Source organism: Engraulis encrasicolus, chromosome 13 (assembly GCF_034702125.1).
Source record: "Engraulis encrasicolus isolate BLACKSEA-1 chromosome 13, IST_EnEncr_1.0, whole genome shotgun sequence".
NCBI classification, from domain to species: Eukaryota; Metazoa; Chordata; class Actinopteri; order Clupeiformes; family Engraulidae; genus Engraulis; species Engraulis encrasicolus.
Window position 1 is genome coordinate 55007894 of NC_085869.1, and position 18002 is coordinate 55025895.

At 45.8% G+C, this 18002-nt stretch overlaps 1 protein-coding gene across 1 annotated transcript; it reads left to right on the forward strand.

Annotated features, from left to right (window-relative positions):
* Positions 1-883: 883 nt before the first annotated feature.
* ackr3a (atypical chemokine receptor 3a) lies at positions 884-7541 on the forward strand. Its single transcript, XM_063214728.1, has 2 exons — positions 884-1025; positions 6014-7541. Exon 2 carries the CDS (start codon positions 6082-6084, stop codon positions 7264-7266), a length of 1185 nt encoding a protein of 394 aa, XP_063070798.1. The 5' UTR covers positions 884-1025; positions 6014-6081; the 3' UTR covers positions 7267-7541.
* Positions 7542-18002: the final 10461 nt, after the last annotated feature.

Here is an 18002-nt window from a genome sequence, read left to right on the forward strand (position 1 = left end):
AGGTCATAGTGTTTTGTCTTTGCGCTTTGATGCAATTGTTTTTTTCTTTTTATAATGGATTATAAAATAAATGATAACTTCTTAAATAAAAGTTGGCTTACCGTGTCCAATATTTGCTTTTGGCAAGGTCTTAAAAAATCTTTCAAAGGCATACTATTTCCCTCCATATTCCTATGAAGAACATTTAATGGTGAAAAGGGACAGCAAGCAAACTGACTTGAATATGATTCGCTTTTTCACAATAATATACGGTCTAATTAGGGATACACATTAAAATCTGGGTGGTTCTCTCTGAAAAAAAATCTGAACAATTCATAAAGGTTGGAATCTATCCAAATTGGATCTTTACTTCCTATGCGCAAGGTTAAGTCATCACTCTGCACACCAAAATGTGCACACTTGTTTAATGTGTCGCGTTTCGAGGACAAAGGCAAGCTTGATGGCTTCTCCAGGCGTTGGCTAATTGGCACTTTGAACTTCAGTAGCTATAGGCAGCACGAGCATCTCGTGCAAAGGCCGTTGGCCCGTTGACGTTTTACTGTTGAACGGTTAAGGGCTGGTCCGGTTTCATGTAATGCGGAGTTTCACTTGTGGCTTGTTGTGGTTTAAAGATGGGCGTGAGGCTAATGTAATCCCTGTAACTTACTTACACAAAACAATAACAACAAAAAACGCAGAAGAACCGTTTTGGGATGCGCGTTCCTGCGAGAGTTCACTGCCTGCCCTGCGCAGAATCATCAAAGACACCATTCTCTTCTTTTATGTACTTGCTGAAAGAGGCTTGAATGGAAGTGTCTCTGGTCGGCCACGGGAGGCGTTCCTGGTCGCAGGCGAGGCTTTATGAACAAGTGTGTGCAGCGGCACCTCTGCAGTCTAGCCAATACATTGGGTGGAGAGTGGAACTAGAACAGTCGCCTTCGCTATCCCACCAACGCAGAGTCCCGGAGAGGATTTAGAGGTCGCAGTCAACTCATCCAGGAGAGACCGACCCTCAAGTAGCCTACAGTTTGCCTGGAACTCATCTGGTAGGCTTATCTCTTACCTTTGTATCTTAAATAACAATTTATATAAGCTTGTTTGTAGAGACAAATATTTTGGTAACTTCAGTTCAGGATGTTGTGGGGGGGAAAGGACACCAGCTTGCTCGAGTGCCGCATGTATTTATTTCTAAATGGACGTTTAACATTTCCAAACAGGTACGGAATTTCCACCTGGGACAGCCATCGAACTTTGTACACCATTGTATTGGTTTGCGTTTTACATAATTTGGCGCGTCTGCAACATCTTGGGAATGGCAATGAACCATCGGTAGCCTATTTGGGGCGCATTGGCTGTCCCGACTCAGTTTATCCTGCCAAGTGTTTTGCATTCCATTTTTTCACAGTCTGCGAAGCTAATAAGGAGGACGTGCCCTATGTAAACGAATCTCATCGCTGATAAAAACCTACACAACTTTATAAAGCATTCGCAGGTCAGCCAAGCTACTGAACATTTCTGTTTTAAACACTGAGTAACGCGCACTATCCATGCACAATTTTCTTTATGCTCTCAAAGCAAATTACTTCACAAAACTTAATGTATATAATTGTTGCTTGGTGCGTTTTGAGTGTGTGGATTGTAGCCTATTCCTCGATCTTTTCTTTTAAAATAAGACAACGAATTCATTTTTTGTCCTACGCCCAAAGCAGAAAGTGCCCTTGTTATTTGCATCTCCAGTCCAGCAATGTGCCACTAATAAAGTGAATTCCCACGCAATCTCGCATGATATCCAGCCTGTGCTGTCTATAAAGAGGAGCCTAGTTCTGGTGCAGAGACTGCAGTAAGACAACTCAGGCATCCTCACAAACATCCACAAATCATTAGGGATGCTAGCCTATAAACAACAGAAAAACAACATGCAAGCCTGGTGAAAACATGTAGGCATGCTTATATGTTTCACTGCTACATCAATTTCTCAGCACATTGTCCTCCATACCCAAAAAAAGGATGGATGATGAGCCTGTGGCTCTAATTTTCTGTTGGTTGGATTCATGGAAACTTTTTGAACAGAAAAGTGATTACTGACATGGATTACATTGATACATGGTCTAGTTACTAGTATAATCTTCTCAGATCTTTCTAAGACCAAGCAGATTTTTGTTTACTTAACTAATCACTGCAGGGGTTTGTGGAGCCCGTAGGCAAGCAGTGGGTAATGAAGCAGAGATGCTGAATTCAGCAACATCTATGTCCTTTGCAGATGCGACATATTCACTAAATCTGCATGCAGTTTGCATATGGGGCAATACTGAGAGTTGGCATGATACAACATATGTAGTCCATTTGGAATAAAAGATGTCTGGTTTTTTATAAACATTAAAAAACAGACTTTCTTTCCGCAACATATTGATACATTCTGGAGTAATTTGTCATGCATGGAAGGACGGACACACAGCTGCTGATGTCTAAAAGGAATGTTGTGTTGTTTTTCTGTTGCGCTCATTTTTGTGGTCATGCGAGTGACCTAACTTTGACTTGGGAGAGCATGCGTCCAAAGCCCACTTATGTTCTGTAGTCGGACTGTGTCACGTTCCAGTGGCACTTCGAGCTCCCTCGGGTGTCGACTTTCCCAAATCCTGTGACCTCTCACCCCCTGTGCGCCCTGAGCTTGTAACCTGACAGTGACAAGTTATGGCCAGCCTGACCGGAGGTGTCGGACATCCAGCACACTGCCCACAGTTATGGGGTTATTTTCTCTCAGAGGTCTCTTAAAAGGCGCAAGAGGTTAGACTCACGCACACAGGCGCACACTCAGGTCAAATACGCACGCACACAGAGACACTCACACGCAGACTCTCTCTCTCTCTTTCTCTCTCTCTCTCTCTCTCTCTCTCTCTCTCTCTCTCTCTCTCTCTCGCTCTCTCACATACGTTCACATAAAGGCTGACAGCCTCAGTGAGAGGCCTTTATCAGTGTGTGCGTGGTGACAGCAATACAGCAGAATGATGTGGAATTCTTTGGCACCTATTGCTGTTGTTTTAGTATAAGCATGACCCATGGCAGAAGGAGAGGGAAAGAGAGAGGAGAAATGGAGAGAGGAGAGGAGAGGAGAGGAATAGAAGGGAAAGGGCCAGGAGCCAAAGTTGAGCGAGAGGGCCCAGAAATCTGGAGCCAGACAGTTACTAGGGGACCACCTCGGATATGCAGAACAGGTCAAGAGCTGGACCATCTTAGCAGTTTCATCCTTAATCACTGACAACTGGCATGCCAGCCAGCCCTGACTCTGGTTTCTTTTATTGTGAACAAAAGGAAGGAGGGGGGGGGGGGGGGGGCAGGTTAGAGTCTTTCCTGCAGAACATTTGTTAGTCAAGGTGGATGGAGGATTAGCCAGTGTCAGAAGAACCATGTGACTATCGACTAAAGGCTATGCCACCACCTAAAAAGCAAATAACCTTGTACAATTTGTTCACCATGGAAAGTCTTTATCTTTTCTGAGGTCCTTATCAAATTGGGAGGTGTTTGTTTTCAAGGTATCCTTCATGATTGTGCAAAATACTTGGAGAAGAGTTGAATCGTCTTAGCATGTTCATCCTTAATCACTGACAAACTCTCACTCTCTTCGGTTTCTTTTCTTGTGAGGAAGAGGAGGAGGACAGGTCAAGATCTGAACCATCTTAGTATGTTCATCCCTAATCATCGACAGCCATCATGACTGACCTGAATTTGGTTTCTGTTTTTTATGAGGAGGAGGATGAGGAACAGGAGGAGAAGGAGGAGGAAGAGGAGGAGGTGGGGGAGAAGAAACTCACAAAGTCTTGTAGATGTTTCTGTGCATGCAACGCAGCACAGCACGAAATGGGTGGAAATACTATAAATCTTTCAAGCCGCATCAAGTTTCCCAGCAATGTGCTTCTTAATTGCAGAAATATACAAACAAACTAGCCTATCAGTCAGCAGTGTGATTCTCCCCATAAGGAGCAATCTCTGCCTCAGAGACAGAAGTAACATTGGAGTAGAGTGTAGTGTGACGTGTAGTGAACTGTGTAATGTACTGTGTAGAGAAGTGTGTTGTGTTGTGTATTCCTCTGTGTAGTGTAGTTTAGTGTGAAATGTAGTGTAGGGCGTACTGTAGTGTGTAGTGTGACCCGTGAGTGAAGTGTACTGTAGAGTGTACTGTACTGTGTAGAAAAGTGTGTTACATCGTTTTCTGTAGTGTAGTGTAGTGAACTGTGTGATAGTGTGTAGAGAAGTGTGATGTGTTGTTTTCTGTAGTACACAGGGAAAAGTGTACAGTTTTCTGTGGTGTAGTGTACTGTGTACTATACTGTGAACTATGTGTACAGTGAAGATTGTTGTGTGTAGTGTATTTTGTAGTGTAGTGTTGTGTTGTATAATCTGACGTGCACTGTGTGGTGCATAGTGCAGTGTGTTCAATACACAGTAAAAATACAGTGTTAATTCAACTCTTAGAGAGTATTCTGGGACCAAGTACACTCTACACAGTTTGTTACATTGACCTACAGTTAGTGTTGAATTAAGTTGAGTTTTTTATTGTGTTGTGTGCAGGGCTCTAAATTAACTTTTCCCACCACCAGCCAATTTGGCTAGTGGACATTTTTTCTTACCAGCCAAACAGAAGTTCAACTAGCCATTTTTTTTCAATCTCGCCAAAATAAACTATGTGTTAGGCTAGTTATTTTTTTTAATTATGGTAATTTTGTTCAACAATTACACTATATACACTATATATAGGCCTGCATACTATAGGCCTATTATAGGCTGTATATTTTTTCATTATTTTTTAACTTGTGCTTTATTTTTAACTTTCATTACTTAGGCCTAATCAATTTGATTAGTTTTTGTTCAATTCCTCTGAAAACAGCTGAATCACATCACACAAGCCACTCACATAACAGACCTTTAACATACAGTAACCAAGCACACAGCCAAACTCTCCAAAACCTCACATACGCACACCCCAAGGAAGGAGAAGTGATGAGAGGAAAAGGAGAGGAGAGAGGAGGAGCTCTTCTCTTATCTACCATGCGCAACAAAATGACAAGAAGCCTAGTTTAACTAAAAGTAAATAGTATCACGGGAATCTTCGATTCCTTTGTTACTTCCACAGGTTCGTCGTTGGTTGTTTTTTTGTTATTTGTTTTCTTTCCGATGGCGTGGGCTTTCCAACTTAGTTGCGCCAGGACTCGGAACATTTCAGAAGACAACTGAACTCACACTACTCTGACAGTCAGCTCTCCTCCTCTGCCCTTGTCGCTATTTCGTTCCACAACCACTCCTTTTTTAACGTCACTATTATTACGGTTACAATTACTACAAGCATTCACCAACACACAGAACTTTGCTCTAACCCCCGCCACATTCTCATCACTCGCACAAAACACATAGGCATAATCTGCGTTAGTCATGTTATTGAAACGGTCAGGGCCTCGCTGCTTCAAAAAGGCAGCCTGTTACAGCAAGGTTCAGCCTAGTAATAATAGCAGTAGTGACGTTAAAAAAGGTTGTAGCGAAATCGACGAGAGCATAGGAGGAGAGCTGCCTGTCAGAATAGTGTGAGAGTAGCTGACAGAAGGCTGGTCGTCTGAAATGTTTTCAATGCTGGCGCGCGCAACAGCATGGAGTTGCCGCTTGCTGCACTGGAAAGCGCATGGTGGGAGGCTACGTCGTGACGCTAGTGTCCATGGGTAATGTAGGAAATCTCGCCTTAAGGGCTCTGCATAGTTAACGTGCGCACGTTCGTCATAGCAGCGGTTTACCGTTCATAATTTACTGTACTCGGGCGCTACTGGCCAAATTGGCGGGTAGGTATTTTTTTCTACTAGCCAAAATTAATTTTCACCCGTGTTTGGCGGGTTGGCGTGTGTTAATTTAGAGCCCTGGTTGTGTGTATTGTGTGGTGTAATGAACTGTAGAATGCAGTGCTCCCCATGTGAATTATCAGCCATTAATCTAAAAACTGACGTGCGTTTTCTCTCTATAACATACTTCAACTCTTTTAAATTATTCTCCACAGCCCCGTCTAGAGTTGAGATCAAGGCCAACCAAGACCAAGATAACGCTCGAGTCGAGAGGGATCACACGATGAGCCTTGAAAGCTTACCGGACCTCTTCCCCCTGTACGACGACGTGGACCTGAGTCTGAACTTCACGTCGGACTACCTCCACAACACCAGCCACACCTGGGAGATATGCCCGCTGGCCTTCGACCGCGCGGCCCTCTTCAGGGCCACGTGCGTCCTGTACGTCTTCATCTTCCTCGTGGGCCTGGTGGCCAATGGACTGGTGGTGTGGGTGAACGTGCGCTCCGACCGGCAGCGGCGGCACCACCACCCCCGACACGAGACGCACCTGTACATCTTGAACCTGGCCGTGGCGGACCTGTACGTGGTCATTACCATACCTTTCTGGGTGATTTCGCTCTGGCAGGACGGGCATTGGCCGTTTGGCCAGGTGCTGTGCAAGATCACCCACCTGGTCTTCAGCGTCAACCTGTTCGCCAGCATCTTCTTCCTGGCCTGCATGAGCGTCGACCGCTACCTGTCCGTCACCTACCTCAGCGGCGGCGACCCGCAGTGCTGGCGCAGGAGGCTGGCGCGCCGGCTGGTGTGCGCAGGCGCCTGGCTCCTGGCGCTGGCGGCGTCCGTGCCCGACACGTACTTCCTGCGGGCGGTGAGGTCGTCGCACGCGCCTGACGTCACCCACTGCTGCCCCGTGTTCCCCGACGGCAGCCAGCAGGAGTGGATGGCCGCCGTGCAGCTCAGCTTCGTGGCGCTGGGTTTCCTCATACCCTTCCCCGTCATCGCCGTCTCCTACGCCCTGCTGGCCAGAGCCCTCTCCCCCTCCTCCTCCTCCTTGTCCTCCACCTCCTCTCCGTCCGCCTCTTCAGCCGGGGACCACGAGCGCCGGCTGAGCCGCAAGGTCATCCTCACCTACATCGTGGTCTTCCTGGTGTGCTGGGCACCGTACCACGCCGTGCTGCTGGTGGACGCGCTGGTGCTGCTGGGCTTTGTGCCGCTGACGTGCGGCCTGGAGAACGCCCTGTACGTGGGCCTGCACCTCACCCAGTGCCTGTCGCTGCTGCACTGCTGCGTCAACCCCGTGGTGTACAGCTTCGTCCACCGGCACTACCGCTACGACCTGATGAAGGCCTTCATCTTCAAGTACTCCACGCGCACGGGCATCGCGCTGCTCATGGACAACTCCAACGGCGTGGAGACCAGCGAGTACTCTGCGGTGGAGAACAACCCGCCCGCACAGCAGCTGTGAGGCGTGTGTGTGTGTGTGTGTGTTTGTGTGTGTGTGTGTGTGTGTGTGTGTGTGTGTGTGTTTGTGTGTGTGCTTGTGTGTTCAAGTGTGTGTGTAACATCATGCTGCTTATGAACAACTCCACCAGCGTGGTGTGTGGTGGGATGGTGGGGTGGCTTGGGGGCGTGCATTGTTTGGTGGCTTGAGTGTGTGTGTGTATGCGCACGTGTGTGTGTGTCAGAGAGAGAGACAGAGAGAGAGAGATAGGGAGAGAGAGGAGTGTGTGTGTTTGTTTGTGTGTGTGTGTGTGTGTGTGTGTGTGTGTGTGTGTGTGTGTGTGTGCGTGTGTCTGTGTGTGTGTGTGTGTGTGTGTGTGTGTGTGTGTGTGTGTGTGTGTGTGTGTGTGTGTGTGTGTGTGTGTGTTCTCCCTCACCTTGGCCCTACTGCAGTGTGGACAAGGTGCTGCTATATCACTTGTAGTTCAGGGGGGCTGCTTTGGCTCAGAGCCTAGTTTGCCATGTCTTAAATCTCAGAGACATGCTCAATAATTCATGTAGGAATTATAAACTGCTGTTACTGGTTGCCCTTGAAGAAAGGCAAAAGAAAAATCATCACAGATGCACTTATTTGAAAGCTTTTTTTTCATATTCAGAATTCTGACCTTGTACATTGACTTTTGTTTTGAACTTCTGTTAAGAGGAAAGAAAAGTTGTTTTTCTTCACCACACAAGGTCAACCTTGAGCCTTGCTATAGAATGTTGATGATTGTGTAAAAAAATATATGTACTGTATATATATGTAAATGGACCGGTGAAGTCAAAGGTGGCTACTGGAAGTAATAGCTGAGAAATTGTCAGCATATCTCACCAAATATGGTCAGTTGTGTAGCCCGACAAGCCAGACTAAATGTGAGATTGAAAATAATTTTGGCCGCTGGCGGGTGGGGCTAGTTTACTAGGCTATCACTTGTGGGCAGACTTGGCTGCGTTCCTATCTACTGCACATGCTGTGGATCCAAAAAGCACTTACTGTGCCGTCTCTGTCTCCAATGTTTTCAATATGGCCGATCAGCGTTCGGCCTCACGTCTTCAGAATGTAAATGTGTGACGCCAAGCCGTCTGTGTCCTTTACCGTCACTCTGTGTTTTGTTCTCACTTGTAAATTTTCCTCTTGAGACCTCTAACCACGCCACATGCTATATGTAAAAGGACAAATCAGGAGAAAAAAAAGGAAAGGAATATTATTCTGGAAATCATCCACATCTAAACATTTTTTTGTTTTGTTTTGTGTATATTGAGTATGCATGTGAATGTGGTCGTGAGTTGTTTATTTGTGTGTGTGTGCACCACTCATTCTTAAAGTGTGGTTTCAGCGGAGACTGAAGTTATGAGAAAATATGCATCTTTGAACTATCTCGGCATCTATCAGTTGCTTTTAGATGTACATATTTTAGATTTTATATATAATTTAATTGTTTTTTTAATAATATTTATGTTATGCTTCTGAGTGCCACGTCTTTTTACATTTCTTTTGGACGTACTTTGAAATTACACCACCAGACAAGAGGGCTGTGTGATTTGTCACTTCAAATTAAAATGAAAATGCCATAAAGGCTTAAAAGCTTTGAAGTTTGTCTCTGCCTCAAATGATGTCTTGTTTTGTCAGTCTTCGTGTGTGTGAATATAACTTTGCCTCCTGATGTGGTATGGATATCATTAGCTAAGCTAACTTTTGGACACTGCCTCAGAGCCAGTGCTGTGTTGTAAAACCGTAAACAAAGTCACATCACATCACATCATTAATTAATTCATTCATTTCTTCAGTTTTTTTTATTATTTATTAGAATACTCCTGTTTTGGCTTGGATTCATGGCCGTCTACCAACAACATATTACTCACTCTCACATTGCGTTGTGTCACATTTTTGCCATTTTAATCAGTTGTTTGTTCATCGTATTTAGAGAATAACAACGGCAACACAAGGAAACACTCAGGAAAACAAATCAAGGCCAGCTGATAGCACTTCCTGCTTAGCCTCAAATGATTAGACCATAGTTGGCCAGTGTTAACATTTCGCCACATTGCGGAAATGTACAGTTTACCTAAAAATAACCCCCTGAGTTTGACAAGGTCATTTTTCTCATCGAATTACAGATTCTATAGGTTCATTCATGCAGGAAATGAGCTAATTTATCCAACCATTGTTAGTAATTTAGCAGAGACCAGAGCGGATATTATGAGGTAACTTCTGCATGTGCTTATCATACATTACAGAGGCCGACTACTTTTGGCTCATTTCATGTAAATTGAGCATGAAATGGTAGCATACATCACTTTTTACATTGAAACATTGATGCCAGAACTATGTTTACTAAAACAATTGCTCATTTACATATTTTTAATACTTAAAGGACCAGTTCAGTCAATTTCAATATGCTGTTGTATTGCTTATGCTACCCTTGACTTGTTAGTACCCGCTGATGTCACATTTTTCGGCTAAGCCCTTTCCGTAATGGGAGCAGCATTTGTTTACATTTAAAGAAAAAAAACATAGGCCTACTCTAAATATTTTCCCAAAAGGTACCGCTGTTAGCTAGTTGTCTGCTGATGTTGTAACCTTTCGGATGTTTTTGGGAATAAATGAAAATGTTTTTTTGAAATGTAAACAAAGCGCTGCCTCCATTACAATGACCAAGATCTCAGAAAAGGCTGAAGAAGACAAAAAAAAAACCTCAGACACTGACAACTCCAGGATAGTGTGAGCATTACAATGGCATGTTGAAATTGACTGAACTGGTCCTTAAACCCATAGTGTCCTGGAGTGACATATGCGCTGCATTAAGGTTCTTCAGATTTGTGCTGTTTTATGAAAATGATCGGTATGTTAGAGCGGAATGAACACATTCTAGTGCAAAATGAAGGTTCTAGCTTTTAAATACAACTTATTTCATGATTTTATGTGCTTCAGAGACTGAGATATTTAGGTTTTCATAGGGAGAGGGCACCTTTTCCCAAAAATGGCTTAGGCTAAAATAGGTTAAAGAGACACTTGCTATGTTTACATGGCGGTTTTAATTCAGAATTAATAATTCAGAATTAAACAGTTTCCTTTGATATTTCCTTTAATTCCGAATTAAGAAGTGTTTACACGACGTTTTAAAAGCAGAATTAAGCTTTATTCAGAATTAAATGGAGTTAAATCCAAATTAAATGTCTCATGTAAACGTAGCCACTGACCAGAGGGAAAATCATTTCTGAAGATACTTAAATTGTACCGTTTCAGGCAATCATTGGTTTTAAATGCTGGCCACCACAGTTAAGTTTGAATGCCAGAATGGCCAGTCTGGTCATTCTTGAAATACCAAGGCTGGGCCACAGCTCAAGGGGATTTGTTATGTATTTTTCCATCTTGGTCAAATGTTTCTCTAGGCGATTAACCCAGATAATCCTTATTAACACAAGTAAGCTGACTGCTTCCACTCTTTCACAATACCCCACAGAAGCACTTTTCAGCACCCAGTGGCATTCCTCAAACTAACAAAAGTCAAACTTTGAACAACCGATATATTCTTTGTGCATAACAATGGAAAAAAAAGATTTATGGAAAAAAGTGCTTTTGATGTGTCTCTCAAGACACACTTTTGAAACTTGGACTACTGTACAGTGAAACTATGCTTCAAAGATTATCACAATATGAGAGGTTTAGATTTCCACAATAAATCAGTGGCTTAGGTGTGCAAAGTACGTTCTGTGGTATGCAGGGAATGAGAATGGCGATAAGACAACTCGACGGAGGTGAAATTAGACTGATAGTGTAATGGGATATCTGATCTGCTACCAGCACCGTTCTGTATATCTTGGACGCCGGAGTTCGATAGTGTTTATACTGTCTCATTGGCTACCAGTGACAGAAGACAGATTGCTGAAGCGCAGTGCACTAATGCACCCAACCTTTTAAAGGCTACAGGTCCATGGGGTGCCAGGTTCGAGTCCCGTCTGGGTCCTTTCCTAACCCTGCCCTATCTCTCCCACTTGTTCTCAACCCTACTCCATCCCTCCCACTTGCACTCAACCCTCCTCTCTCCCTTGTTGTTCTTCACTATTCTGTCGAATAAAGGCTCAACCCCCCCCCCCACACACACACACACACACACCCTCCCAAAAAAGGCGTATACTACTGAAGTAAATGCAGCTCCTGAGAACAGTCATATTATACACACATACACTGATATAGCTGTAAACACTCTGACAACCTCTTGCACATGTCCACTTACTGCAGTCTGATGATTATGGCTTATATATGCATTCCTCTTTAGACACGCATGCACTTCTGCTGGTTTGCAGGCTTTTTTTTTCATTTCGCATATGCATCACACAAAGAATACAAACGGCGTGTGTGCGCGTGTGCGTGTGTGGTGCAAGTCTGCATGTGTGTGTGTGTGTGTGTGTGTGTGTGTGTGTGTGTGTGTGTGTGTGTGTGTGTGTGTGTGTGTGTGTGTGTGTGTGTGTGTGGAGCAAGTCTGTGCATGTGTGTGTGTGTGTGTGTGCATGTCTGCATCTGTGAGTGAGCGAGGAGCCTCCTAGCATGTGAGTGAGCTAATGTTTTGGTTCAGTCACACAAGGTTTTACCGTTGGCCGGCTTCCCAACATATTCAATCAGGCATTCCGTGTGCTCCAGTGCATCCAAAATTAATTGCAGATGCGCCCTCGCATGCAGAACAGGCTCCGTATGAAGCTCTAAGGTGGAGCAGCAGCAGCTGGCATCACTCAGGCCGAGGTTTTCGGTTTGAAGTTAAACGGCCTGACAGAGAAATTTACAAAAACGGGAAGGGAGTTGTAGCATTTTAATGCCGAAACAGCCGGAGAATCCGACTCCCTTATAATGCGAAAGCAAAGCCCCCCACCTGTCCCACATCAGAAGAGCAGTTTTCTCCGATTACACAGACTCGACTAATAGATCGAAAGTTTTGATAGAAACTGCCAGAGTTAAAAGTTGGGAGGGGAAAAAAAAGATTGCTGTTGATACAAATTGTTAAGATAGTGTTCCCGGGACGGAAGAATTAGCGCCGGATCGGTGGGTCGGACGGGTCTCTCTGAGATGGATTCTGTGCTTTAGGGCTTTTTCTTTCAAAAACACGTGTGCCGCACATGGCCGGCCCAACGTTTGAACTCCCAACTGGAAATCATACCGCTGTTGTAGTGTAAGGAAGGAATCGCATTTACATCTACAAAGGCGCCCGCCCCTCTCTGTGTCCGTCAGCGTACCGACGGCTCATTTAACAACAACAACATGTAATATGATGATGTATAATCGTGGCTATCGCCAAAAATGCCATAACCTACTAGCACAGGTTACCGCTCAAGGAAATGACTGGAGGTTGTAGACGTTACAGATACGTGTTTCCTCCTCTCTCTCTCTCTCTCTCTCTCTCTCTCTCTCTCTCTCTCTCTCTCTCTCTCTCTCTCTCTCTCTCTCTCTCTCTCTCTCTCTCTCCATCTCCGTGTTTCTCTATCTGTCTGTCTGTGTCTTTCCACTTTCTTTTGAAATCCTATACATATGAGATTATGCCTTAAACAAACTTCGGCTATTTATCCTTTGATTACATTCTGGCCGAGCTGGATGCCGTAATGACAACATTTGGACAGAGAGAGAGAGAGAGAGAGAGAGAGAGAGAGAGAGAGAGAGAGAGAGAGAGAGAGAGAGAGAGAGAGAGAGAGAAAGAGAGAGAGAGAGAGAGAGAGAGAGAGAGAGAGTTAGATGATGAGAGAGAGACAGAGAGAGTGGGGATGAGATGCTCTTTCCCTCTCTCTCTCTTTTTCTGGCCTTTTATGATACTCAATACCTCTTTAAAATCTCCACATGAGCTCAAGACTCGCTGGAGATGTGAACTTGTCCACATCAAAGGCCTACGAGGAGAGGTGAGGTGAGGGGAGGGTTGGGGTGGGGGTGCATGCAGGCAAGAGGGAAGAGAGAGAGAGAGAGAGAGAGAGAGAGAGAGAGAGAGAGAGAGAGAGAGAGAGAGAGAGAGAGAGAGAGAGAGAGAGAGAGAGAGAGAGAGAGAGAGAGAGAGAGAGAGAGAGAGAGAGAGAGGAGTGTGTCTGTGTGTGTGTGTTTGCATGTGTGTGTGTGCGTGCATGTGTGTGTGGGTGTGTGTTTGTGAGGTGTGGTGGTGTGGGACGTAGTGGGGTGGGATCAAGGGTGGGAAGAGCATAGTGCAGTGGACTGAGGGATGTAGTGGAGTGGAGATTTGTGTGTGGTGGGGGAGCAGTAAGAATTGAGGGTGGGGTGAGGTGGGAAGGGAAGGGAGTGGGGAATTGAGGGGTGAGGAGGAAGGGTTGGATGAGGTGCGGTGATGATGAGGGGGGCATGGATAGGGGGTGGCTGAGGGTAGTCAAGAAATGGGTTGGGGAGGCATGTGGTGGTTGGAGGAGGGTGGTGGTTTGGGGTCAGGAGGCCTGCAGTCTGGACTGAAGCAAGAGGGAGTGTGTGTGTGTGTGTGTGTGTGTGTGTGTGTGTGTGTGTGTGTGTGTGTGTGTGTGTGTGTGTGTGTGTGTGTGTGTGTGTGTGTGTGGTGTGTGTGTGTGTGTGTGTGTGTGTGTGTGTGTGTGTGTGTGTGTGTGTGTGTGTGTGTGTGTGTGGGGTGAAGGTGAAGGCCATGCCTAGACCTTGTTTTGATTTATGCCGTGCCGCTGGTGGTGGTGTTGGTGGTGGAGCCGGCACGGATCCGCTCCGCTCCCTAAATTGTGTTTAAATGCTCTCAACGCCTTCCTCATGCCGGAAAGCACCCCCCTCTGGGTCACTGCACGCCAGCTCATTTTCAAGACCATTGCCAACCTCAGAGCCCCCTCGGAGGTGATTGCTCTCTCTCTTCAAGGGGGTACCATACGTGTAGTGTGTGTGTGCGTGCGTGCGCGCGCGTGTGTGTGCGCGCTAGTGATTGCGTGTGTGTCTTGGCTTGTGTGTGTGTGTGTGTGTTTGTGCACGCGTAGGTGTGTGCGCGTACGTGTGTGTGTCTGTGTGCTAGTGTGTGTGCATGCGTCTTGACTTTTGTGTGTGTGTGCATGTGTGTGTGTGTATGTGTGTGTGTGTGTGTGTGTGTGTGTGTGTGTGTGTGTGTGTGTGTGTGTGTGTGTGTGCGTGCGTGTGCGCGTACATGTGTGTGTGTGTCTGTGTGCTAGTGTATGCATGTGTGTGTGCGTGCGTGCATCAGTGCGTGCGTGTGTGTGTGTGTGCGTGTGTGCGTGTGTGCATGCGTGCGTGCGTGCGCATGTGCTTGTGTGTCCGGGCCCTTTGGAGGAAGGTAGGAGGTGAGCGGCAGGAGGAAAAGCCCACAGCTGTTCAAACGGCCCAGCGAAGGAGCAGTCGCTTCACACCGTGTTGTTTTAACCCAGTCATTAGTGTTTTGTTCTCCTCCTCTCTCCGCTCTCCAAAGCACTCCACACTCCTCATCATCAGGGAGAATAATGTATTGCAATGCCCCGACGGTGGAGACTCCTCGTTTGAATTTCATGGGGGGGCCTCACCTCCCTCCACTTCCCTCTTATCTTGACTTTGACTGTTCCCTACTTGGGGCTGGACTGGTAATCCGACCTAAAGGGCATTTTCCTGGCGGGCCATCAGTCCTCAGGAGCCAATGTTGTTGTTATTTTTGGTTGTTTGTTTGTTTTTTTCGTCGGGCAATGCATTGGTCCATGTTCAATATCGACAGTGGATGGAGTCAATCAGGATAGGCTATGAAAGTGGCCAGTGTACTGAAAAAATGTGTTCCACATACTTCTGTTTTCATCTGGTGCATCAACGGGAAACAGGTGCATCAACAGGTGATCTTGAATGAAGAGAAGACACCGGAGCAGCACAGATGAGATGCGTCTCTTTTTTAGTCAAGTGCACAACATATTAGGGACTGACATTTCGATGGGAAACCATCTTCATCAGAGTTCACCTGGACTCCCTCTGATGAAGATGGTTTCCCATCTAAACCTTAGTCCCTAATATGTTGTGCACTTGATTAAAAAAAATCTCATCTGTGCTGCTCCGGTGTCTTCTCTTCGTTCAAAATGGCCAGTGTAGGCTTACTGTATATGTGAGGGGCTGGTCTAATCCAAAAATGCCAGGGCCATTTTTTGGTTCCAGTCCAGACCCTTTTCCCTACAGTGTATGAAAAACAGTCTTTTAAACAGCCTCCTGCTGCATGGATAACGACACAGGTCTCGGTGGTCGCGCACAGGAATGATGGGTCTTTTTCTGGAAGATTTGAAGTGAGAGTGAGTGATGTTACGATCCCGAGGAGTTAATTTGTTTTTCTTTCCCCGCTTCTTACTGAGTTTACAGCAACTCACGGATGTATGATAGGCAAACACTTTCTCCTCACTTAAAGAGGGTTTGAAGTTTGAGTGACTGATGTTGACATCATACAGAGATAACTTGTTTTTCTTTTTCCGCTTCACTGAGTCGATAGCAAAAAAATAAACACCTCACACCGCCACTAAGACACGGATGTGTGATAGCCAAATACTTTCGCCTCACCTCAGGAAGGTTTGAAGTGTGAATGACTCATGATCATGATGATGATGACTGATGATCATGAGAATTTAAGTGTTTTTTTTATAGGTCAGACCACAACTCCACAAGTCCATCGCCAGAAATAAACAAAAAATCTCACACCACGACTCCTCACCGTGATATCCAAATAAATTTTCATCTTGGACCTTGGTTCTTGTGAGGAATTTGATGGCCTTTTTCCTGACGATATGGCCTACCCATTGAGCTGAGCTGTAAACCACTCCTTGGTCAGTGTGGTTAGGGTTAGGGTGGGGAATATGCTTTTTTTTAGGGCTTTTTTGTTTTTATTTCTGACAGGACAGTGGAGGAGAGACAGGAAACGAGTGGGGAGAGAGAGACAGGGAAGGATCGGCAAATGACCTGGGCCGGAATCGAACCCGGGTTGCCAGCGTAAAAGCCCTGTGCCCTACCGTTAGGCCACGGCAGGGCTGGATGGGGGATGTGTTAAAAGGCTACTGGTAGCTCATTTCGATAAAGCTGCTCATTCTGACAGACACACATGTTTATGTCTCTGTGCACTGCATTAATAGACCTAACTTTTCCCGTTTGTAAATTTCTTTTTGCTTACTTACTGATCATAGTCCACATTTTCTTTTTCTTCTGGTAAACGGGATTGAAATCTTAGCATGCTTTTTATTCCTGGTCAAACGAAGGGCTTAATTTAATCTGATTTTGCGTAATGTAAATAGACAGCCTCGCCCACCGCTACACATTCTGAACATGCTGTGGTCAAAAGGATTCACCACACAAGACAGGGAGCATTTGAGCAACCTGGTCAGGGCTGGTCTGGGGGAGAAATAGGACCCGGGCACTTTTGGGTTAAAGGGCCCCCTCATAATTAGCAGCGCAGGACTGACTCACCAGTGGGCCCTGCGCCCTCGTGGGCCCCAAAATGTAAAATAAATAAATAAATAAATAAATAAAAAATCTGAAAATAGGGGCCCATGAGGGTGCGGGGCCCACCGGGAAATGGCCGCTATGCCAGATGGCCAGTCAAGTCCAGCTCTGTACCTGGTCCCGTCTCGGTCTGAAGTGTATCTCCCTGCCCTCTGTAAACAGACCATGCAGAAGACTAGAGTGTGCCCTGTCAAAACAGAGTGGGTTTGTTTGGGCCATCCCGAAATGCGCACTAAGCACATGGGGCTCAAGGGACTCCATTTTAACAAGTCCTGTACACTGTGCGAGTCTACAAACGCAAACATACATAGACACACACACACGCACACTTTCGTACACACACACACAAAAGTAAACTTTCTCTCTCTCTGTCTCTCATGCACACACAAGCAAGCACACAAACACAAACACACACACACACACACACACACACACACACACACACACACACACACACACACACACACACACACACACACACACACACACACACACACACAGAGTGTGTGAGAGCTAGGAACAATAGGATCTGTCCTGGTATTTTAATGAGGTTAAAAACAGACTGGCGATATCAAAGACTCTGTGGCGGCCGTAAATTTGTTTCATCTGTTTTTGCTGTCACACTCCTGTCTTACACTCACGGACCGCTCTCCTGATGAGTGCAAATCAAAAACACAGTCACAGTGTGTGTGTGTGTGTGTGTGTGTGTGTGTGTGTGTGTGTGTGTGTGTGTGTGTGTGTGTGTGTGTGTGTGTGTGTGTGTGTGTGTGTGTGTGTGTGTGTGTGAGAGAGAGAGAGAGAGAGAGAGAGAAGGAGAAAGAGAGAGAGAGAGAGAGAGAGAGAGAGAAGGAGAAAGAGAGAGAGAGAGAGAGAGAGAGAGAGTCTGTGTACGGTACGCCACAGAGCGCTTGGTCTTTTTGAACTCTCTGTGTGAGCAAAAAGGAAGTTAAACAGCCTTAATCACCCTCCCTCGCCACTCCAGAGTGGGCGCACGCTATTTTCGACTCGGCACGCCGTAAATATTTATCCCCAAATTAAATGTTGTGGCTAATCCAGCATGTGCGCGGTGTCTGTCTCGTACAGTCTCATCTCGGTCTCTGACACTGAAGGGGACGAGAGGGGTGAGGGTGGGTGTAAGTGCACAGCATGGGCGCATCCCAATTATAGGATTCCCAGACCGTCCTGGTAGTACACAGTGTCTGTCTGTCTTGTGAGAGTCTGGTCTTGTTCTGGTGAAGCAAGTGAGCATGACTTAGACCAGTGTTTCTCAAACTTTTTCAGACCAAGGACCACTTTGT